General features: G+C 41.3%; 1 protein-coding gene across 2 annotated transcripts; it reads right to left on the reverse strand.

Moving 5' to 3' along the window:
• Nucleotides 1–10,154: 10,154 nt before the first annotated feature.
• DIO2 (iodothyronine deiodinase 2) lies at nucleotides 10,155–23,415 on the reverse strand. 2 transcript variants are annotated; one of them, XM_075065601.1, is made up of 2 exons: nucleotides 22,637–23,415; nucleotides 10,155–12,451 (listed from the first exon to the last, which is right to left on the reverse strand). In XM_075065601.1, the coding sequence occupies exons 1-2, from the start codon at nucleotides 22,856–22,858 to the stop codon at nucleotides 11,867–11,869; spliced, it is 807 nt and encodes a 268-aa protein (XP_074921702.1). In that variant the 5' UTR covers nucleotides 22,859–23,415; the 3' UTR covers nucleotides 10,155–11,866. The 2 variants fall into 2 exon arrangements, with proteins under 2 accessions (XP_074921702.1, XP_032657837.1); XM_032801946.2 differs by having other exon boundaries at nucleotides 11,879–12,451.
• Nucleotides 23,416–25,487: the final 2,072 nt, after the last annotated feature.

Consider the following 25,487-nt stretch of genomic DNA (forward strand, 5'->3'; position numbering starts at 1 on the left):
TGCTTGTGTTTTTTTGAATTGTTTGACAGCTCTACTTGTTTTTTTAATATGTATTAGCTGTAGGTCCCAATAAGTGGATTTTAAGGAGGGTTGAAGGAGGATAGTGCTTGGAATATGGGAATTTGGAGGCTGTTCTAAGTTTAGGTGACTGCATAAGAGAAAGTGTGAAGATCTAAAGGGTTTAGGTACTGGCCACATTACGGAATGTCTGTCTCTGCTGGAGACACTGCTGAGAAACTGATGCTAACACTCCCTAGTATAAATGTGAACAGGCAGTGACGTGTCTTCAATTCTAGACCGCACTTACCCCTTGGTTGAACACAGATTCTGAAATTCTGAACCTTCAGAGCATCTTGTGAGGCCAACCTATCGCCCCACATTGTCCCTAAAGGTTTGGGTTGTCTGGGGTATAACTCCATTGAGAGCGGGGGTTTTAACTGGATAGCCTGGGAGGTTTGTTTATTTTTAAATACATTTTGGTATCTGGACTTTGATCCAGTTGTATGTCTGTGCCTGATTAATGTCTTTTCAGGCACTTAAAGTACATATGTGGGAGAAGAAGGCAAAGGGAACAGATGGCAGAAAAGATTTTTAATCTGTTGATGTCTGAAACCAACACTGGCATTCAAATGTGTGTGAGGTGTGACCTTAGAATAAAGGATGTGGTAGTGGTATTTTGGACACACTGGGTTAGAGCAGGGGAGCTGAGATGCAGAAAAACCATAAGGGAGGAAGAGTCTCTTAGGTTCCTCAGTAACACACCAGAGAAACAGTTGAGATGGTCATAATGAACAAATTTCAGCTTAGAAGACTGAAATTGTCCTCCAGAGAAAAAAAGAGACAACATAGGCAATAGCAACCAGGACTGGTCCTAGACCAAATTGCAACCCAGGTAAGAAACGTCTTTGGCGCCCCCTTTCCATTTGTTAAACTTTGGAATACCTTATTTTTTATTGCATTTGTAGCCCATTTCATGTCCAGAACATTCTAGAAGGTTAGTGAAAAAGGAATCCATGTACAGAATACCTGAAACGTTTTACTCCAAACATTCTATTTCCCCTTTTATCAACAACAACAAAAACAGCACCCATAGCCTGGCGCACCCCAAGCCCAGCACTCCAGGCACTTGCCTGGGTTGCCTGTCCCTAAATCCAGCCCTGATAGCAACACAGTCCTCCAGTAAGCCTGCAGGGCCGACTCCAGGCACCAGCTTAGCAAGCAGGTGCTTGGGGTGGCCACTCCGGAGAGGGACGGCAGGTCCAGCTATTTGGTGGCAATTCAGCGGAGGGTCCCTCACTCCCGCTCGGAGCGAAGGACCTCCCGCTGAATTGCCGCAGATCGCAATTTTTTTTTTTTTTTTTTTTTGGCTGCTTGGGGTGGCAAAACCCCTGGAGCCGGCCCGGTAAGCCTGAGCCTTATTTTGGCAGGCAAACTTCCAGGGGTGAGAAAACATGTCATTCTCCATTCATTCCTTGGTCTTTCTGCTGAGAGTGCCAATAAAGGTGTTAGGCCAGTTTTGTGATGTAGTCATCTGCTCACTGAGCATGCTCAGAAGTGAGTTTTCAGACACCATTATTTTTCCTCAAACCTAAAAAAGGCACTAGTCCTCATTAAGAAATATTTGCATGCAATTTCAAGTCTCAATCTTCAGCCATTCTTGCTGCAACCACATTTTTTTTTAAAAAAAGTGGAGTGTAGTTAGTTTTTTTTAATAAGAAAATATATTTTTTCCAGTTTCCACCAAACTCTGAAACAGCTGAATACAATTTCTTGAAATTTTCCATGATTTTTTTTAAAGCAACTTTGGGATGAGTCCAAGCCAAGAAGTCTTCAGAAAAAAAAGGGAAATTTTTCCATAAGGTTATAACTATATCAAAAGAGGGACCATGAATAGTGGAATGTATTAAAAATATAGTTCTGTTATATTCACTGCAATTAAGTTAACCACATTTAAAATGTGTTTTAGCCCATAAATCCTTAAGCAACATTAATGACCTGATGGACTTGTTGGTAAATTTATATGGTGCCCTGAAGGAGCCACTGATTGTTGCATTCTAGGGTGACTCATGAACATCTCTGATTCAGGCTGCCAGATTTATAGAAGAAGCTGAGTAGTATGAGCTCGTCTGACCTGTGATTGAGACTCCAGCAGACTTATCCTCAGGGCACTCCATACATTTTTTTTAACATCACTGAAATATGAAATACAAAGATAGTGAAATAAAACAGCATTTATTGTATTGTGCTGTTTTTCTTTCATTCCCCTGCAATTGCTACAGTAACACAGTTAAAATGGATCTTCCTAAATTTGTTTTGCAGATTAGGTGCTCACTACATTCAAAATACACAGACACAAACACAAATTAATACAACAGGCCTCCAGGCAGTATATGAATAACTTCTTGTTAGCAATAAAGTTGCCAGAACTGCTTAACTTCACTTCAGAGTTCTATTACTCACCTTCCTCACAAGCTGCCATTCTGATGCTACAAGAAGTAAACCCTCACCCTTTCCCCCATGACAGCATGCATACATTTTAAAATCATGCTATTAATTTCCTGTTAATGTAAAAATGAGACCATAGCCAACCCAAAGGCTCATCAAGTGTTGAAGCCTATTTTTCCTCTTGTTGACAAGACGATCAGATTTAGGATATATTTAATTAAAGTCCTATCAGTGATTAAATAGATCATGAGTAACACTGGATAGTAGTAGAGACAATTAAAAATAGTTTCTTGGCTTCCTATTTATCTGTCAAGTGGGCTGATTTATCTGCTGCCCATAAGTGAACATCAGAAGCAATTTAATGGCACTTTAACAGAAGGAGGATTGATAAAATGCCAGCAGATGGTATTCTGGGTAATGATCCAGGCCATAATGATTTCAGTAATGACTTGTCTTATCTATTTACCTGGACTCAAACAAAGCGCAAAAAAATAAAGCTCAAATAGTTCATCTGGATTAGATTGTTCTGGAGTTATTAATGTTTAAATCACTGAAGCAGCCTGTTCACCTCTGTAGGGGGAGAGAATGCGAAATTGATTAAAACAATTGAAACATAAAACTAAAAGCATCTTCCTTTTCAGCCTGGCAGAGAGTTGAAACTTACCTTGTCCTGCTCCCTGATTTCAGCTGTTTTTGTTCTGAAATGTCCCCTGCAAGTGAACATCTGTGGTGCAAGGAAAGGAGATCTTACTCCATGAATGTGCCCTGGCCCATAGCCCACTTCTCAGGTATCGCAAGAGTTTGTGATTTCCCTCTACAAACAAAAGGGAAAGGAAGAAGGAAACGGTTCACAGTCTCTAAGAGCCATCTTGTGCTCTCAGTACTTCTATCAACCTCCCATTGACATGGGCCATGTTGTGGTCCTTATGGTACGTGATTTCCCTTTCAATTATTTGCCTTGACAACTCTCATCTTGGAAACGTAGCCAGCCAGCTGCCATGAGTACCTGGAGAAGCTCTCCCTTAATCCTTTTACAGCAAAACAATTACTGGAAGTGTCATATGTTACATATGTATGTAATTTCAAAAACTGAGAGTCCAATGGAAGTTATCATCTGACAGCTGTTTATCATAGATAGGTGTCCACATCCTGGAGACCACTTTCATAATTGAATCTAAATGCAGAAGGCTGATCAAGGATAGGGAATAAACCCTCCCCTCCATCCCTAGCTGAAATGGTTCCTTTCAGATCAGGATTAATGCTTATTGCTGAGACAGTGAGTAGGGGATGGGTGGGAAGTTTATACTTCCCCTGCCTGAGATAAACAAAGCAATTCAGTCTCTAAGGCTGTCATTCAGCACCTTTCCCAACTCCAAATTCATATCAAATAAATGAAAGGGTTCATCCCAATCTGCTCAACAGGCTGTGCTCGCTTGAGACCAGTTTATACAAACATACATCAGGAATGGTCTGGAGTACTGAATACTGCCTCAGCATGTGGGATGGACTAAATGAACTCATGAGATCCCTATCATTTCTATGATTCTGATTCTGTAGCTGGACAGTTCTCCAGTACTATGGGATGATATAGTAGGTCTGTATCATTATATGAAGGAGTTTGCCTTAGAGAAACTAAGGAAACTTCAGCTGATGCTATCTGCTGCTCTTTGCATCATATAATGATACTACTGATGGACCTTATACCCAGAAAAAGAGGTGCTGCTGGTAATGAGGAGAAACATCTGAGGAGTGTGGCTGAGTATTGTTGATGTGCTCCTACGATTGAGGTAATGTGCTCAACCTGTGTCAGAGAGGTTTCTCATATGGAGATACTTCTGGATCCCCAGTTACTCCTAGATTCTCAGGCATTATCAATGGCTTATACACTCTTTTCCACTTGACAAGTGTGAATTGTTTTTCTATTGTGAATCTTGCCCCCACCATCCAGGCCTTTGTGACCTCCACATTTTGTGGAATTGCAATTCATTCTACCTGGAGCTTTCCTTAACGACACTAGGGAAGCTTCAGCTGATGCAAATCTGCTGTAATTTGCCTCATATAATCAGGCACGGGAATCTTTTCTCAGGAAGCAAGTGCTTTTCATTTACAAACATATTCTACTGTTTTCTGGTCTGCATCTCTAGTGAATCTCTGAATGAACCTCAGAAAGGTTTGTCTCATAAGACATCTGACCACTTCTGACCTACAGTGCATCTGCATTCAGTGCTGGATTCCTCCTAGACAACACCCTCTATTCTGTGCTAAATTAGACTGGTTTTGACAAACAGCTGCTAGGGCAGGGACAGATTAACTCTGGTGCCCTGGGATGAGAATAAAAATGTATCTCCTCTTCCCCCTGCAGTCTACAGGAAATTAGAAATGCACCTACACTATGGTGGGTTGTATTGGACATTGGAGCTTACCTCAGTAGACAATCACACATCACAGTATATATGAGAATGAGCCCAGTGCTCAAGTTATCAAACAATTTCCAGTGGGGCCTACTGAAAAATGAACAAGAGAATCAAATAAAGGACACATAGAATGATTTATGCATATTACCTTTTCTTTCTTTGTTTTCCCCTAGCCACAGACCAGGGGTAAATACACTACTAGCTTGGAGACTAAGCTGAAATCATCATCTAGATTATGTTTATAACCTAAAATGGATTGTGTTGTTTTTGCTTTGCAAATTAAATGATGTGATAAGCACCTTTAAGGAGTCGGGGACTTGAACCGAGGTCTCAAACACTAGGTGTTCTCAGAATGTCTCACTGCACATTAGTCTCTTTAAAACACATGTAAGCCATTGGGTCATTAATGTGACTGGCAAATTAGCAACAGACAGGCAGAATGCAGTGAGTCAATTAATGCATTGAACCATGGAGGAGATACTGACTTTAGCTAAAATTGATCACTTGTCTGTGATCAAAGTCTTTAGCCAGCAATTAGGTCCTTTGTTTGATGTTTATACTTGGAGAAGATTTATTATGCCAGAAGAATTTTTCTAGTCTTTGTGAAAAAAAAATTGTTCTTGAGCACTGGTCAATCCACCGAGATACTGCTCTGGAAATATTCCAGTTATTAAAGAGGCTTTACTCTAATTGTGTGATATAGAACTCTTTTTTCTTGTCTGTAATGGATAATGTCCCTCCCAGAAAACAAAACTATTGTTGAAAATATCCTTGCAAATACTTGCAAGAATAAGTTGGTTAAAAATAAATAAAAGTATATGTTGGTGGATATATACAAGGAGCCCGTTTCTCCTCTGACTTATATTGGTTTTACACCAGTAAAAGGCCACTTACTTCTGCAGAGTTACACCTGCCTTACACTGGTGTGAGAAGAATCAGACCTTTTAAGGTATTTCCACTGTTATTGTGTTTGTTACTCTTGCATTCCAGGGTCGAAGGGATGCAACTGAGGGTATGTCTACATTACCCGCCGGATCAGAGGGTAGCAGTCGGTTTATCGGGGATCGATATATCGCGTCTCTTCTAGACGTGATATATCGATCCCCGAACACGCTCCCGTCGACTCTGGAACTCCACCAGAGTGAGTGGCGGTAGCGGGGTCGACGGGGGGAGCCGCAGCCGTTGATCCCGTGCCGTGAGGACGAGAGGTAAGTCGAAATAAGATACTTCGACTTCAGCTACGCTATTCATGTAGTTGAAGTTGTGTATCTTACATTGACCCCGCCCCTTAGTGTAGACCAGGCCTGAGACTTGATAATGAGGTAGTTAAACTATGGGCTTTCTTAATCATGCCCACAGTGGGAGCTCTGTGAATAATGCTTACAGGATTGTTTTAAAAAACCCACGGTGGATTTTCTAGGAATAGTTTCTTCTTTGGTTGTTCCAAAGTCCTGGTCAGGATATTAGAGTGGATGTCCTCTGGACAGTGCAGTTAGGTATGATTTACGTTGTAACTACTTTTCTTTTTCAGTAACTTGTTTTCTCCTTTTTCATTCTAGGTGTATTTTCACATTTGATTTTGGATACAGAGAGTGAGATTTTCAGAACTTGCTGTAACATGTTAATATATAGTTCAAAAAAGGTAAAAATTAAATATATCCCCAAGTAATGTTGGTCCCAATCCTGTAAGGTGCCCAGCAATCTCATCTCAAGCCATTCCATTCATCGGATAGCTTCTCAATCAAGTGCTGAGTTTTGCTCACTCATTTTGGTGTGCTGATTTTTGCTCTTTAATGCCACCCTTCAAAAATATAGCTGCATGTATATGTGCTGGAGGTGTATTACATTGCACACACAAATGCAAGATACATGAAAATTTTCACATGCATTTCACATGTTTCGTGTGCTTGCCTCAAGCTCATATTTTTGAAAATGTTGCTTGTACTGTGCATATTAAATATCATCCTAGATATTTCCAAATTGGTCTGTCTTATCTTTCTCAGAAAGAGCTCTAGTCAGAGAGTAAACAAAGAAAAACACAGATCCTGACATTTATGTTTTGACATTTATGTTTTGCCCACATAAGCCAAGATCTAACCATTGCAGGATAGGCCATTCTATCGAAAAAAACAATTCTTCATACTTTCACTGACCTGTAGCATGCCATATTTAAAAATAAAAAAAGACCAAAGAAGACAGAATATTTTTGCCTTTAGATTTTATTAAAATACAAGAAAAAAAAGACAAGTCTAAAAAGCACACATTGCACAGAGCACCAATATAATAACACATTTTTGCCGGTTCTCCTATGAAGTATATTTCTGACATCTAAACATACAAACACATCTCTACCCACAGTACTCAAAGGAATGGACATCAAGCAGACCCTCCAAATAGAGATAGCAAAACGCAGAAAGAAAGGCCAGTGTGATGGCATCTGAACGCCAACGGAGTTAGTTACTCTTTTGTTAGCGGTCTTCATGAGCACACTAGTACCCCTGCCTTGCCCTCATCCCCCATCTGTACAGCCCAGAATTCAGGCCTGTAGTTTGCTGCATATGGGTCATGCATTGATGTGGTGTAGAGTCGAACAAAACTGGCCATTATTCCCTACCTGATACCTCTTTTATTGCTTTGGTTATAGTACTGAATGTATGTGTTAAAAATCTTAATCCTACACCCAACAACATATAAAGGTCTCACACACACCACTGAGACATTTTTAAGAAGCTTCGTGGATTCCTCCATCTAGACAACCTTCAGAAGAATAATCGCCTTTAGCTTTTTGAAGTCCTTAGCGCAGCTGTTCAGTGACATACATTTTGGCATGCATTTTTCCTTTTTAAATGTGCTGGGCCTGATTCTCCACTGTCTTTCACCTTGTGTCATCATTTACACAAGTGCAAAGGAGGAGCAAAAAGCTATCATTCTGGTGGTGTCACTTACATTTATTTTGCACAGGGCTAAATAATAATATAAGGCAAACATCTGTAGAGAATCAGATCCAAAGTGACTTTGCAGGCATGCTAGGATATTTTAAAAAAACAGTTAATCTCAAGCTACTGCCAAGGGACAGGACTGCATTCCCTATTCTGTCTAGTGACTTTTTGAAATATTTTCAGGCATTAGCCTCTTCTGTGAATTCTGTTCAACTTCGGAATGTAAGATTTGCCATACTGGAATAAACTATGGTTATTCTGGTCCAGCAGATGCCTTGTGTAAAGAAACAGACAAAGGGAAACCCAACCTCACAATGCACCTGGCCAATTATGCCATCTTAGTAGCAAAATTCCTTCCTGACTCTACCTAGCAATCAGTTTACATCCTGAAAGCCTGATGATTGATAGTCTTTTAATTTTTTTAATCCTATTAACATAACTGCAGAAGTTAATCTTACCCATATGTGTCTATTTGTATAATTAATGGTGACATTATTTCATTAATTTTTAAACCTTTTCTAAAAGTTGTATTCTTTTATACCACCAAAAAATTAAAGGAATTGTATTTAATGTTTCTATTAATCACTTACAAAAGAGAAAACATCTTTTTCTTTAAGATCATTTCCTTTCTATTGAAAATATTCTTCTCTGCTTTTTTTGCCAAATGTTTTCTGGAGGGATCAAAATAATTTACAAAATGTATCCCTGTCATGATAACCACAGAGGTTGCCAGCATCTTTGCATTTTGGCCAGGGTCAGGAATTCATGTTGCCAAGAAAGAAAGTTCTGATCCTTGAGGATTGTCTGTTTACAGAAGCCAGTTTTATAATCCCCTTGCTGTGCAATGAAAACCCATCTATGAATAACAAGACACCCACACCTGAGAGAGGGACAAAATAGTAGAAATCCAAAAAGGAGAAAAAAAGCTATGCAAAATTACTGTGACTTTAGCTATGCAAAGGAGTATTAGAGTTACTAATTTGGACTCCTTCTTGTGATCTTAAGATATGTTTCAACAGTCATATTAGACACTTGGGTTGGCATTTTGCAGACAGACAACTAAGACAATGCTAAAAGCCTCAGATTGAAGAAAGAAAAAGAAAGATTTAACCTTTACAAGGCACATCGGGTTATAGCGTGAAGCAGTTATGGAATGATAAAGTTTAGGATGTCTGAAGAATGTAATAGAAAATAACATTGAAAATATTACATTATTATATACACCCACTGAATGTTTTCATCTGGAATACTGTTTTCAGCTCTGGTCACCCTACCTGAAAAAAGTAGTTAAGCAAAAAGAGAAGGAGTCCAGAAATGGGAGGAAATGATAAGAGTTATGGACCCATAAGAGGGACTGAAAGATTAGGATTGTTTTGTTTAGAAAGGACACAAATAAGACTTGCATCAAAAGTATAGAAAATAATGAATGACACATAGAAGGAGAATTGGGTGCCCCTATTTCCTCTGTCTTATAATACAAGACCAAGGGGAAATTCAATTAAATTGAAAGGCAACAAATCTGATAAAAGGAATCACTGCCACGAGACATAATTGAGCTCAGGTTCTTCATAGAATTCCAAAAAAGGACCAGGCATTTATATGGATAATGAGGACATCTGTAGTCACACTAGAAAGGATAAAACTTCTAAGGGCACAAGCCAATTATTAACTGTCTGTGGCTCAGAACAAGTAATTCCTGTGGACAGTTCACTTCAGAATGGTCCAGTATAGGGATTCTTGCACCTTCTTCTGAAGCATCTGACACTATCAGTGATAGGATACTGCACTAGATGAACTAGTGATCTGATCCAGTAGGCAATTCCTATATTTCTGTGTTCATAGGTTTAAGGTAGCTTTCCCACACAGTCATGTTACCTATGTGTAACAATCTAACATAGTAATTGGTAGGTCATGACCACTTCACTGAATGGTCTGAGAAGTCAGGCTTATATACCAGAAGGCAGACATTGGAGTAGATGGATATTCAGCCTAAATTTTCCATTGTTCAATTTTTTCTTCTTACCTCTTACTGTATACCCTTGGCCCACCCTAATGAAGAAAACAGTGTATGTCATCTTCCCTTTTTTCCCCCTCATCACAAATTACTTAGTGCAATTATGAAATCCTGAAATACAGGAGTACCACACTCTTCTATCCACCCAGCTGAACTTGACTCTCTGAACTCCATTCCCCACCAGCTTCTCTGGGATGCTTTACCAGGGTTTGTGTATGCATCCATTTTTTTTAAAATGCCATGTGCATTAGCTGAATTGACTCACACTAAAACAAAAGGAAATATGCCAAGTGTGATTAAAGGGACACTGTAAAATAGAAATATTTCTTCTTTTTTTTTAAGTTCTTCCCTGGGTTTGTACTGACATTTCAGGTGATTAGCAGGGTAAGAGATTTAACACTTTCCTTTAATTTTCCCCACTTTATGCTGTTTGCTTGTTTTGCATTTCTCTCAGCGTGGACTGTGAAACTAGGCTGGTCAGATTCACTCTTGTAATTAGTCAGTTTCACTTGACAGTGTCTCTTTAAATATACTTCAGAATATTCCCGTCAGCCATTCTTGAGAAACCCAGCCATTTGTTACAATTGTTCTTGATAAATCACTCAGTTCATCCTTAACCTCTTCAGAGAAATAAGGTGGTGACTGTGATGCCAGTGGGATGGGTTTTTTTTCCCAAAGGCTTCTGAGAAGAAGAATGAAACATGAACCAAATGCTGTCCTGCCCAACAGAAATTGCAGTTGCTGAGGCTAAAGACTGTTTAACTTTCCAATGAACTAATATGGCTGTAAACTAATTGCAGGCATCTAGGATAGCAAAAATCAACATGACCACTTTAACAGGGTAATCAGCTGGACAGGTTTCGATTCCAATGAGGTAAAGTGGTGTGTAAGTCCCGCCCCCGCTCAAAAATATGCCCGTTATGTCAAAAGAAATAAATTACTTTTACAAAACTAAACACAAAATAACCCCTAAGTCTCTCTCTCTCTCTCTGCTGTTTCTCTTTAAGAAAGAAAAAGAAAAAAGCAGTGATGAATACATCTTTTCAGTGCCACATATTGAAGGCTGGTATCAGCTGAACTCTTCTCTCTTGACCTGTGTGTGTATATCTGTGTGTGTTGGTGACAAATAATCCCACTTTCTGAATTTTCAAAGTGAAAAGTTATAGTTGTATTACACAATCTCTGTTTCTTTCTCCCTCACTCCTTTTGATCTTAGGATCTTGCAGACTCTTTCGTCTGTATGCTTCTCCCTCCCCCGCCCGCCCATCACCTCTTTCCTTCACTCTCTCTCTCTTTCTTTGTCTCACAGTGGTGACCAAGGCGTAGTCTGAGAGCCAAATGCAACTTATGGAGTTCTATGGTGTGGCCTGCTGCCAATTTAATTGTTAACATACAGATGCCTAAGAGTGTGTGTATGTGTGTGTGTGCGTACTGTACACACACACACACACACACACTATGCAGAGAGGCTGCCCCTAGAGAGAGTACCAAAATCCACATACAATGTTTCATCTTGAACTGAGCAGCCAGTTTGCACTGCATGGTGGATCTTGTAGTCTCTGTTGGGTCATACCTCTGTATCAAGGAAGGCAGCCATAAGCCACTCCATTTTAATTAACTGAAGGCCTCAGTTTGCTGGCAAGTTGCCTACACAGGCCTTAATGGAAAAGTGAGATGTCCCTGATCAAATACATGAGGTTGCCCCTCTGCAGAATCGTATTCCAGGAAGCAGTGCTTTCTTTGGAACCTAAAGTTAACATGTTGTTAAAAGGATGGGTGAGAAATCTCATTCCACCACCTTTCATGTGCAGCAGCAGCACTTTTCACAGTGGCCTTTTCTGCCCTGTTAAGAAGGCAGGAGTAGGATTGTCTCACACAATTCTCTTTTTATGTGCTGTTTTCTTTTTTTTTTTTTCCTGGCTTGCATTCATTTGACCTTATTATTGAACCTGTTCTCCTGCAATAGCCCCTGAAAGACCTATTGTAAAACAGCGTGTTTTGTTCCCTATTATATCACTTTAAAGGGACAACGCTCTTGACACACTTTACTCATCTTAGGCTGGATTTCATCTCTTGCTGAAGTTTTGCTCCAGCCAAAGCCGGACTTCCTGGAGGTTGTAGAAAAAGGGGCCCTTGCCCCCCAGGTAGGCAATTTTCTGTCTCTGCACGATGCACACTCGCTCGAAGGAGACCCCATAGGCCACATTTGCATTATTGTCCATGCAGTCAGTTACCACTTGGCACTGGGGTGGCAAGGAAAACCGCTCCAAGAGCTGGTGAGCGGCAGCACATCGGTCTTCCTGGTTCCTGTGCTTCCTCACCTCAAATGAGGAGGGAGAGATCCCAGGGGCAGCCCAGCCATCCGATGGGTGAGCCTCATCGATGTAGACCAACAGGAAATCGGCCACACCTGAGAACTCCTCCACCAGCTTGCCGAAGGCCGACAGCTGGTTCGTGAATGGGGGTCAGGTGGCTGAACCAAAGTTAACCACCAGCGGGCGCTCTGAATTGGCAAAGTCCAGAAGGTGGCACTTGGTTCCATATTTCCCACCAACACTTTTTCTTCTGCTACTACTGCTGCTGCTGCCATTAGCTATGTGGATCACATTGGAGTTTGGGGCTTCTCCTCCCAGTTTCACCTGATGTCAAAACAAATAAAGACAGGATGAGTTATTGTGACTTGCTTCCACAATGTCCTTCATGTTCACTCTCACTAAACACAGTCAGCTGTTCAAATAACACAGTGTCCTCCCTACACAGAAAATGCTGCAGGGATCCTGGTTTTAAGCAAATGATCGATATAAGACCAGTGTCTTCTCCCATTGCTGTGTTTCTCCTCAAGCAGCAGAAGGAGAGAAGAGTGTGGCTAGTGTCTCAAGCAGGTGGTTGGTAGTTAGGTGTTCATGGGTTTATCCCCAGATCTGACTCTGACTCACTGTGCGACTGTGGGAAAGTCCTTGCACCCATCAGTGCCTCAGTTTCCCCATCTATGCAATGGAGATAATATACATGTATCACACTATGGTGTTGTGAAGATTGACTAAAGTCTACAAGGTGCTCTGAAAGGTTATATGGAATTACAGAGTACTACTATAAAAGACAATGAGTCTAGTCACTGCAACTCCTGCACATCTCTCCTTAGCATCAAGCTCTATAATAACAATGTAATTGTCTTTTTATTTCCCTGATAATTTCTCTCTCTTCTCATCTCCTGCCTATCTCATGACGTTCAGAAAAATACTGTTTTGACTGAATTCATATAGGGCCAAATCCTGAGGTCCTAATCCAGACTGTATTCACTCCTAATGAAGCTAGCAGGAGTTTCAGTTGAGTAAGAACTCAGTAAGGACTTCTGAATTTGGCCCACAGAGGTCATCTCAGATTTCACTACCAAGCATTGCCTCCTGAAGAACCAGAACCAGAGTGCAGAATGCTCAGCTGATGGGGAAAAAAATCTCCATTATAGTTACAATCTAGCAATGAGCACATTGTAGGTACAGGGACTTCCATCTCTTCACCTGAAACCTAACTATCCCTGATGAATATATGATCCTTCATGGTTCAGTTCCATTTTTGTAAAGGGTAATTGACACTGAACCTGTTCTTCCTTTCCCCTGACTCTCTCTTCAAGCCAACAGATTTTATGGGAATTTTTACTGTTGTATATAGCTAATTAAAGAAGTTCCCAACACACCTGTGAGGTAGATAGACCTCGTTTTGTCCAAGTTTTTCCAGTTTTACTTTGGAAAAATATTATCAATGAAAAATTTTGACCAGTTTTATACTCATCAATAAATTTGAGGAAAACCACAATCTGCTCATGAATATTATGTGGGCAGAAAAAGAGGCTATATTCACTGAGTAAATTCCTCTTTCCCAACTCTGCATTCAGCTCTACCAAATGCCACTTTCACTGTTTAGATTCCTAAACCCTGGAGGGAAAAATCAAAATAGTTTCAATCGGACATTAGTATAATAGTGCCCTTCAAGTATTACTTCACATTGGTGCTAAGGGTGTTAGCATGTGTGACTGTGCTCCAACAATGCAAGGGTGTTGTCTGTGCTTCCCAGAGGCAGAGTATTCCTTGTAAACCAAAAAGATGAGATTTGGAGACAAAATAAAAACTAGTTCCATGACACCCTGTAGACTAAAACGTAGCCAAGATATCCCCCAGTGTGGCTAACCTCATTTTATTTCCCACAGACACAAGAAAGTCTCACGGCCATGGGGTACCTATCATGTTAATTCTTGCTTCGAGGAGAGTTGTGTTTGCCGCTTTGTCTTTAATGAGACATCCTTGCCAAGCAGGCATTCACAAGGCATTTTCTGCTCCTGCAGAGGAGTAATTAGGTCGGTGCCTCGTTCCATGCCAATGTTAGCCACTCCAAAAACCCAACCCTGCCCAGTCATTAATGCTTAAACACAAGCTGCAACATCTCCGCTAATTGGTCTTGATGAAGTTCTGACGTTCCCAAAGGGCCTCTTCATTTCACCAGACTCAGGAACGGGATTGACACGGGATGACAATATCATCCTCACCGATCATCTGGATTGTGGGGCGTTTCTGTTCTCTTTGTTGTCATTATTTATTATAGAAAGGAAAAAAATAGCTATTGGAAAAAAATTGACGCAATGAAAATGCCTACCAAAAAAGCCACACAATAGTTAGCCCAACTGCTTTTGAAATCTTACACAAAAGCTGGCAAATATATGTTCTAAGAAACAAACCAGCAGAACTTCTCTCACATGCAGTAACTCTGGCTCCAGCATTTATATAATCACGCAATTCTGTGCTGACTGTTTAGTCACTCAATGCTGGCCTTATGGGTCCCAAGCTGAGGTGGATGATCCTGCTTTCAGAGGACAACAAACTAGCCCATAAACTGTGAGGCCCCCTTGTCCCACCATCTCCACAAGCAAAGGGATTTCCCCACCTCAAAGCAATAACTTGCACTGTTTGTGCTTAAGGCCAATCCTGCATTCATTTGACGGCTCTGATACTGTGCATCTCATTCTGGAGTGTTGTGCACAGTGGAAAGGGGGAGCAACACTAATGCTGCTTTAGCATGTCGACTGCAAAATGAAGGGGAAGGGGAGGAAAAGAAAGACCTATTCATAAACCACAAGCTGGAAACAGAACATACTACTAACTTTGTGGTACACTTTCCACATGGCCTGGGAAAAGCCCCGTGGACAAAACATCATCTCCTGATCTGCTTTCTTTTTGCTTTGCTTTTTATCAGATCTAACGTATCCCTCTTGGGATCCTGTGCATTGAAAAATTGCTTTCATGCCCCACATCAGGGATTTTTGAACTGTTGGGGAGGCTTATCAGGCCATATCAACTCCCTAAAGAAAATAGGTGTTGCCAGATAATTAGCAGGCTATGGTATTAGCCATTTAAACATGGACATGCCATATTAGGGATTGGAGCCCAGCTACTGGCTATGGACAGAACCCCCTGAGCTCTTAACTCCCTTTCAAGTTCTTCTCTTTGCTTTGATTCTATTCAGTAAAATGCAGCCCCAGAAGAGCCTGTCATTTCTCAGAGCCTCATCCAGATGTTAGGCTGTGGCGGCAGAGTTATTCAGTATTAGTAGTATTTGCTTTTTTACAAGACCCAAAGGTGTGTAGGAATCCCTCAGTGCATATAAATCACCTGAGGTCCCTGCCTGGAAGAGTATACATTAATGTGCACTTTTCATTCACCACAGGGAAGAGGGGATTTGCTCTTAGAACAGTGTGTACAACACAGGGAGAACAGGGGATGCTGGATTTCATTGGTGCTCTTGCTCTTTATTTAGGTTCAGGTCTGTGAGGCTGGAAGAAAAGAAGAATTAAAATGACACAGTCCTAATAAAAATAATTGGCCAAACCCTGCCCTCCTTACTCACTTAGGAACAAACTCTGCCTGGACTTCACTGCAAGGGGGTAGCATAAGGGGTCCTTGCTTCCCACATAAGGACCTGGCAGAATTCCATTTCTGCTCCCTCTATACTCCCCTAGGGGCGCATAATGCTCCAAAGATGGGTGGGAGTAAACCATGGGGAGGCAGAGCCATGCGGTGGAGCAGCCTTGCCAACATGAGTCAACCATGGCTCTGCACCACCCGTAATTATGGGCTATACCTACAAGATGTGACTGAGGTCTTTATTATTAACATTATTTGTTAACAATATTGCCAGGGGCACTGGGGAAGAGTTGGCAGCCCTACTTCCTGGTTCTGGAGTTCAAGCCCAAGCCCTGTAGAGTTTGGGTTCCCAATACTGAGGGGAAGGTTTAGTTATTATTAGTTTTAAGTTTATTTTATTATCATTTGTAGTTGAAAATTTCAATGAAAATAATTTTGCTAATGTTACATTTTGTAAAATCAGTGCTATTAATACAGGTTTGGAGGGAGAAATATTTTTAAACACTAGACAGTGCTTACATTTTGGACCTAAAATTATTTGACAATTCATTTTTAGCAGGGGGCTTATTTCATAAGTTCCTCTTATTGCAATGAAATCCAAAGAAAGAGGTTTCCTTACCCTCCAGGTCAAAATTAACAAAGGTGATGAGTGCATAAGGGTTCGAGCTAAGAGGTCTTTGCTCTACTGTCTGAAAAGCCTCCCAAAGTAGCATTGTAACCCAGTGGTATGCTGAAAAGCTGACCAATAGGAAACGAGGCACTTGCTCTTTATACTACCTTTGCAAATATTGCTCTGCAATGTTGCAGAACGTCGTTGAGCAACCCATGTTGTCACAAGCTGTGATGCCCTTCCAGATGTTGAGTTGCATACTGGTGCTTCTAGGAATGAGTACATTTATTATACAGGAAGAGGGCCTTGGATTTGATGGTATGTCTGGTGATTTAACTGAGCTTCCATCAGAGCTCATAGCACTGGTTTAATCTACAGAGTTCTGGTTTCTGATTTGAACATCTTCCAGAGATGGGCCCATCCCCTGAAGATTGGATCCAGATCCAAACTTTCTCTAAATTCTGGAGTCTTCATGTGAGAACTTGCTTTTGGTCCAATCCTTTTTAGAGACAGGAAGGATCTACACACACACACACATAAACTTAGTTATGAATCTGTCAATCAAACTATTTATATCATTCTGATCACTGTAGTATTGGGGGGGAGAGAAAGAGAGAGAGAGAGAGTCTTCTGACATTCCAAATAATATAGCTGCTGAAACCAAATTCCGTTTAAAATACAATCCAAATATAGAATTATCCCTCAAAATTACACTGGCACTAGGTGCAGAATAGGCAATATTCAATCTTGGACAAGTGACAGGTTTAAGACCTACTTCCTGCTACTCTTTGAGGACTAGAAATGAAAGCTATAAATCACTGCACAGAGAGCTTCATAGCTTTCCAATGGGATACCCATTCCTAACTTTGCAATGGAATTTTTCCATTGTCCTCTTTTTATAAACTATTATTCCACGCAGCAGCAGAAACTTGATGCAGTCTTTTGGTTAGGACATTATCACCTGGGAGGATCTAGTAGCAAAAACAAAAGAGTTTAACATCCTCAGTGGGCAAACAATAGATACTTTGATTTACTTGTTTAGCAAATGTACGTACCAGCATTCTCTTACCCTGGAATATTTTACTTAAGATATTTTCCTCCTCCCTCCACCCTCTCCCCCCAGCAGAATAGGAACAACTGAGTAATTTTCTGATGTTTGTTTGTTTATTTTCTCATGTACATTTTATCTGTGATTAGTATATTTCTTACAACTTCCTGAGTTCTGGTTTCTGATTTGAACATTTGCCAGATTAATTGTTAATAGTGACTACACTGTTCCCTCTTGATGATTTATATAACACCCTCCTCCTTCTCCTCCCATGAGGAAGCAGAGACATGGGGTGTAGTGGCCTTGTGAGTCAAACATGGCTCTGCACCACCCCTAATTATGGGCTGCACAGACAAGATGTGTTGCAAAGAGAGGTTCTTTAGAACAAGGTTAACTATTATAATGGGAGTTAACAGAGCTAGCAGACTAGGCAAAGTAGCTTCATCTCAGAGAAAGCCTAGGGTGCTTTTTATTATTTCGACACTTCTTTTTACTCTTAACTGTTCTGTAGTGTTGCTGTGTGCTGTTTACACACAGCTGTGTTCCCCCACAGAAGTGGTGAGTGAAATGATTACTAGGAAAACATGTATATCTCTCTGGATTCATATACAGAGAGAAAGAGAGTTTGGGGGATATTTACATTGCTTCTGAATGAATTATGTAGTCATCCATATGAGTGACAATAAAGCATTTATTTCACACCACATCAAGTATTCTCTATATGCCTCATATCCTACAGAAATGCAGAAAGCCTGTTATAGAAGGATTGAAAAATATATTTAACTCTTCTGATGGTAAGGGCATGTGCCTTAGCATCATGATGAATTCAGCTGTTTAGAATCCAGAAAAGGAGATTAAAATGTTAACTGACATATTTAAAACACTTTTAAAATGACCTAAAATAGTTTTCTTATACATAAAAACATCATAGTTTGAGGTCCAATATTTGGGATCTTCCAGAACCAGAAGCAAGTCCTGTCAGAAAGACAGGAATAACAAGCACAAATCTGGGTGTAATGTACTATGTCAGGGGTGGGCAAACTTCTTGGCCAGAGGGCCACATCTGGGTATGGAAATTGTATGGCAGGCCATGAATGCTCATGAAATTGGGGGTTAGGATGCAGGAGGGTGCTCCGGGCTGGGACCAAGGGGTTCGGAGGGCAGGAGGGGGATCAGGGCAGGGGCTGGGGCATGGGAGACGGTCAAGGGTGCAGGCTCCAGATGGAGCTTACCTGAAGCAGCTCCCAGAAGCAGCAGCAACATGTCCCCGCTCCTGCTCCTATACAGAGGTGCAGCCAGGTGGCTCAGCGCGCTGCCCTGTCCGCAGGTGCTGCCCCTGCAGCCAACGGGAGCTGTGGGGGTGTCACTTGGGATGGGGGGCAGCATGCAGAGCCCCCTGGTTGCCCCTACGCATAGGAGCTGGAGGAAGGACATGCTGCTGCTTCCGGGAGCTGCACGGAGCCACAGCACTCATGGAGCAGGGCAAGCCCCCAGCTGGACTGCCAGAGCAAGGTAAGCCCCAGACTCTACTCCCTGGCAGGAGCTTGAGGGCCAGATTAAAACATCTGAAGGGCTGGATGCAGCCCCCAGGCTGTAGTTTTCCCACCCCTGTATTATGTGCTTGTCTACATGGCAATTGACCTGAATAGCTCTTCCAGAATAGCTCTCCATGCAGATGCTATTCTGGAATAAAAGTCACTTTATTTTGCAATAATTAATGCACTTCCAAGACAGAGTAATTATTCTGGAATAAAATCACTTTTGTTCTGGAATAGTATCCACACATGGAACTATTCCAGACTAGCTATTATGAATTAGTTTATTTCACAATAGCCATGCTAATCAATTTTCCCCTGTAAACAAGCCCTTTTTTAAAAAAAAATTCAAAGGAAACTAATTTGTTTGGAGAGGTAGTGTGTCTAGTGGCTGGGGAGTACTGGGCTGGGAGACAGGAGCCCTGAGTTCTAGTCTCAAACTCTACCAATGGCCTGCTGGGTGATCTTGAGCAAATCACTTTACCTCTCTCTGACTCACGTTTCCCCTTCTGTAAAATGATACTTTTGTAAAGTGCTTTGAGATTCACTGATGAAGAGAACCCCATAACAGCTAGGCAGTATTATTACTGTATGGGACTGGGTGCTCTTGGTTTCATTCCAGGTTCCTTCACTACCTTTTTGTGTGGCTCTGGTCTGCTTCAACTATCTGTGCCTCAGTTTTCCCATCTGTAAAATGGAGATTATGAACCGCACAGAGATTTTGTGAGTTTGCTTAGTATTTGTAAAATGCTCTGCGATGCTCATTTGACATGCACTATAGAACTGCAAAGTATTATTACTAGTGAAGAAGGCTCTGATTCAGAAAGACAGTTAAGCACACGCCTAATGTTAGGCGTGTATTTAAATCCGATTGACAGCTACCCCCTCTGCCCAGCTGAATTTGGGAATACAGCAATTAAGTGGTTCTGACATGTAAAATCCATTTCAGGACTTGGAAAAATATCCATTTGTGGAGAGGCCCTGCTGGACACTCTTTAGGGTCATGCATTTCACTCTTTTACGTTGTTTGTTCACATTTATGCCACAGAGCCGCAGAAGTTTGGTCTTCTTTGGACTCTAACAGAGCATTTAACTAGCTTCCCCCACCAGCCCTGCAGAAGTGGCAAGAGACTCCCAGAGATTCATAGGCAGGCAATTTACAACCTACTCCTCTTTCACTGTTCATATTGACCTTCAATGTATTCTGTCACTTCTGCCTCTACAACAGTCAGGAATCTTCAGTGTTTTTTGGGCCTCATCTCTGAAGTCAACAGGAATCTTTCCAATGATATCTATGGTTACTCAATCAGGTGCTTTGTGAAGGCACTGTGAGCCTCTCCTGCTCACTGAGCCTCACCTGAATCACTGCTGTGAAGGAATTCCCCCCACTCCCCCCCTTTTGAGACTAGGGTGTAAAATACTGGCCCTATTGAAGTCAATATGAATTTTGCCATTGACTTCACTGGGGCAAGGATATTACCCTACATGATATGGTTGATGTGTTCTAGGCAGTTTAAAGGTAAAATAAAAGATTTTGTATTACCTTCTAAGCCCTGAAGTTAAGATTTGAGTTTCTTTGCTAACACCAGTGAAGAGCTACCCACTTCTTCAGGTGTCAGTGAGTAGCACATGAGGAAACACTGAATCATGAACTCAGGTCTTGACAGGAATGGAAAGAAGGAAGTAATTTAATAGCTTTGTTTTTAAAGTGCATTATGCATCATTTGAAACTTCATGTAACTTAATAAAGAAGTTAAAGAGTTTTCATGTATATAAGGGTTTTTGGAGACTTTTAAAACATTTCCATTCACCTTCAGGAAGCTAGTGAAAGTCTGAGCCTTCTCCCAGTGTGAGGCACAGTGTTCAGAGCCCAAGCCTAGGAGCTGGGAATGCATGAGTGCTAATCACAGCTCTGCTACTGGTTTCCTCTGTACCCGTGATCAAGTCACATGTTCATCTGTTTGTCTCACTTCCTCAAGCAGCAAAATGGGAATAATAACGTTTAGCAGCCTACTTCACAAGGGCATTGAGACATTTATTTAGTTAATATCTGAAGTGTTTTGGAGATTAAAGTGTGATAGAAGTCATTAGAATTCTTATATTTTACAAATATTTGATTTGTATTGTGGTGAGTTAAGAGATTGTGGTTGGGATAGCTAATGTAATTTGTATTTGTTTTATATATTGAAAAGTATGTACATGTGCCTAGAGCTTCAGGACAGGCACTTAGTGTTATATATCAAACTAAATCAGTAACTAAGCACCACCATCAGCAGCTCCCTACAGCTCTACTTAAGAGTAAATATATAATGCTATTGTAGTGGGAGGAGAAGTAGCACAACAAGAAATGCTTTTCAGCAGATAAATAGCTATGGTTCAGACAGGATATAAGAGATAGTTAACCTAAGTCCATCAGATGGGTTTTTGTTTTTAAATAATCTTAATAAAACAGCACATTCCAATAAACGGATCACAAGGCTGTGAGACAGCAACTTCTGGTTTCTAATCCTGCTTTGCTTCATTGAGCTTGTGTAAATGAATACTTAGTTCATAGCAAGTCATAGTGTGAATTTACTCTGCACTAGCCTGATGCAAGCTAAGTGTCCACCTGAACCCTCCTGCCACACACTAAAATTTTCCTAGTGCACTTTGTCTATCCCTCTTTCAAATGGAAGCAGATTATAGAGCACTAGGGAACTTTTAGTGTGCGGTAGCTAGGTCCACATGTACTCTTGGTGCTCAGTAGGCTAGCGCAGGGTAGATTCATGCCCCCGTTTGCTGCAAATGAAGCATTTGCATGGACAAGACCTTACTTGCTGGATGAGCTGGAGCAAAATACATAATAGCTCCCTGCCTCAGTTTCCCAATCTATCAAGTGGCGATACAGTTACTTTCAGTGATTTTATCCAGGCTCATTAGTTAATGTTTGTGTGCAACTTGGAAAGAGAACATGTTGTGTAACTGCTATCAGCATTATTAACCAAAATCACCAGCAGACCAAATTCAGTGATGAATCCTGGTCACGTGCCACTTGAGGCATATTGTGCATGCAGCTAAGAAGACCAGGCAGCTGTCTCTCAGCTGGTTACAAGTTTATTTTTAAGCTTGGTCTTGTCCTGTTTTCACCACCTTCATAAGAGAAAATGGGCTCTCTTTTTTTAAACCTACTCACACTGTTGCAGTGCTTTCCTTTTCAATACAAAAATGAACAGATGAGCTGAATAAAAGTGATGATATAATGACACAGGGTTATTTTTATCCTTTACTATCATGGGCATTCAGATCACCTTGAGATGTTATTTAAAGACCTAATCTTTGTATAACTTCTGAAGACACTGCACTGGTTAAATGGTTGACAAAGGTATTTAATTATGTTCAGCACTTATGTAATATGTTTCATCCAACACTCTCAAAGCACTTTACAAAGAAAAGTACCATTATCCTCCCGGTACAACTAGAAAAACAGAGGCAGGAAAGGTTAAATGACTTGCCCTAAATTGCACATAGAGTCAGTGGCAGAGGAGGGCACAGAACCAAGGTCTGTTCAATCCCAGTCCCAAACCCTCCTGAAGAACAGCTGTTTTCCACTCTCCCAATGCCAAACCAAACTCTAGTTTAGCGCAGGGCACAAAGGGGAAACACCGTGCAGAGCGCACAGCCCCCTCCCGGAACGGCGGTGCCTGTTCTCACCTCCTCTCCGTCCCCTTCCACCTACCCACCTGCTTGTAGGCATCTAGGAGGAAGCTATTCCAGACGCAGCGTAGTCCCTCCGAGGTCAGCATTCTTCGCCACTCGCCACGCGCCGCCTTAGACCGACTCAGGAGCAGCACCATGTGCTTCAGGAGGACCACAGAGTCGTAGAGTGCAAGAAAGAGGCAATTGGAGAAAAAACCCGGCAAGATCTGAAGCGCGATCAGCAAATCTACGCTTAACAGACCCATCTTCGCTGCTGCTGCTCTCCAGCGGGTTCCCTTCAGCTCCCTTTTTTGCCCTGAACACTCATTTAAAAAATAAGATAAAATAAAACGAAAGGCATTTTTAAAAAGCTCATCAGCCCCTTCCACCTCCCGCCTCTTTCTCTCAATGCCAGCAGAAATGATGAAATATAGTCAAGCCGGTCAAAACCATAACTCAGCATGAAATTCATTCAACTCTGAGCTGCTTTTTCTTTTTCAGAGACTCAAATGTTTCCCTTATCTAATAGCCCTTTTGACTCCGTTAAAGACAGAGGCAGCTGTACTTCTACTTCCCTGCAGTTATGAAATTTAAGCAGAGATCGTTCACTTTCCTCCCTTGTCCCATTGTCTCTCAGCTATTTAAGCACTAAGCAGACCTCTCATTTCTGTGTCACCAGGTGCAACGCTACTTTTTTTTTTAAGGTCTTTGTACACAAACTTTCTGTCCCTCTCTCTGTGTGCCCCTGTCTCCCTCCTCTCTCTCGCTATCTGTCTGTGGTGCAAAGTGCTTTCCCTCTGGAGTCCCAGCTTGCTTCCCTGAAGCCTTTTATACATTCCCTGGCTAATTGCTGCAATACAGAAATGAAACCCTAATCTTGGTAAAGATCTTGACGTCAATGTAAAAGAGGGCTTTACTTTGGCCAGGGCTGCTGTGAATAGAAAAGTGAAATTCTCAAAACTTTTTTTTTTTTTTTTTTTTTGAGGGAAGAGAAAAGAGAGAGGGAGGGTGGAACTTTGCTTTGTTGTTAGAAAGGAGAGGAGGGAAATCTCAATATGCTGCTGGCTGCTCTTAAGAAACGCTTTCAAACTTTGGAAAAAGTATTTTTATATGACAAGGAAGATAATTCAGCAACACAGACTTCTGCTGTTGTTTTCTCTTGAGTTTCTCCCCCTCCCCCCGCCCTTGCCCTTTTGTCTTTTCCAGGAAGGTGTGTGAGTTGATGCATCCCTAGAAAGGGGATATTTCTGTACATTTCCCTTCCACTCCTATTGTGTACAATGTGCATGGTGTTTTAAATATCTTTTGTTGTCTTCTTGGTATTTAAGGAAACATAAGAAAACACCCAGGACTGACTTCATCTGCTGATGTGTAAGAAAGAGAGAGAGAGAGAGAGAGAAAAAAGAACAGCTTTAGGATGAGTTCTCTTAAAGCTGAAGTTCCTGACTGAAAAGATAGCTGGTGTAAATCAGCATAGTGCCATTGACTTAAAATGGGGGCACATTTACATCAGCTAAGGATTTGGCCCAATGTCAATAACTCATTTTTAGTTTAAAATCTCTCAGAGAACTCAGTATCTCTTGGAAGATCCACGTGTGGTTTGAAAGCCAAAAACCCACTTTGGAGCCCCATATTGAAGAAAATTATTTTTTTTCTTTGCACTGTTAATTTTCTTTTAACTTTTGTTTTATGATTTAACCAGAAAGTGAGTATTTCTGAGCTATTTTTAACAGGGTTCTAACCTCTCATGGGAAATATTTCCTGTATTTTATATTCACTTTTACATTTTTTGTTTTGAATTAATTTATCTGTTTATTTAGGTGCTTATATAAGCCTCCATCACCACACATCTTAGGGATCAAAGCTACCAGTTGAACTGTACACCTCCCCTCTCTGTTTACCCATTGATCAGACATATAGGCAGCAGCAGTGAAAGCTTCCTTCACACTATCTCGCCAATGTGTTGCAACTCTCCCAGGAACAAGTTTCAGACTCCTCTGGAGGAAAAGAATATGTATATTTGGCACAAATTCTGCCCTTAGGTATAGGTGCAGGACCCATGGAAGTTGATAGGACCCCCCCCCACACACACACATGCACAATGGTGACATTGTGTGTTTCCATTTCAAATGCTGAAATGTTCTGAAGCTAAGCTCAGTTTTTCCTTCAAATGAAATCAGTTGTAAAGTCAAAATGCTGTTGGTGACATCACTCTGTTGCCATAGAAATGCTTGCCGTGTCACTGATTCAGCTTTATAACTCCAACTTGCAAAAACAAGTTATTAACAAGCATTTCTATATCCTCAGACATGTACAAGTCAGCATGTTCTTGTGATGTGAGCTCAATGCTAGGCACAAGGGTCTCCTGAGTGCTAATCCTGGCTCTCACACTTACTCACTGTGTGGCCGTGGGCAGGGATACCTAATCTCTCTATTGCAGGCCTTTTTAAAACAGTCATCATGCATTATCTCACCAGTAGATACATTTTTCTGGCTGTGAAGGACCCCATTGTCGATACCTTTCCTTTATTCTGCCAAATAGGGTGACCAGATGCCCCAATTTTATAGGGACAGTCCTGATATTTGGGGCTTTGTCTTATATAGGTGCCTATTACCCCCCAGCCCCATCCCAATTTTTCATACTTGCTGTCTGGTCACCCTACTGCCAAATGATATTAAAAGAGAGTTTGGGGGATGGGGAGTTCCAGATCAACCATCAATCATTATTATTGGGAAGGGTTTGCAGACAACTGTAAAGTCAGTCTGGCCTGGGCTTTTCCTGTTCTCTGGCGGTAAGGAAATCCATAGCCAGGGACCTGCACTGAGAACATCCTGATTCCTATGATCACTCAGCCATACCCTCACCTATCGACTGAGTGCAACTGCATCAGTGGT

The sequence above is a fragment of the Chelonoidis abingdonii genome, chromosome 4, assembly GCF_003597395.2.
Source record: "Chelonoidis abingdonii isolate Lonesome George chromosome 4, CheloAbing_2.0, whole genome shotgun sequence".
Classification (NCBI taxonomy): Eukaryota; Metazoa; Chordata; order Testudines; family Testudinidae; genus Chelonoidis; species Chelonoidis abingdonii.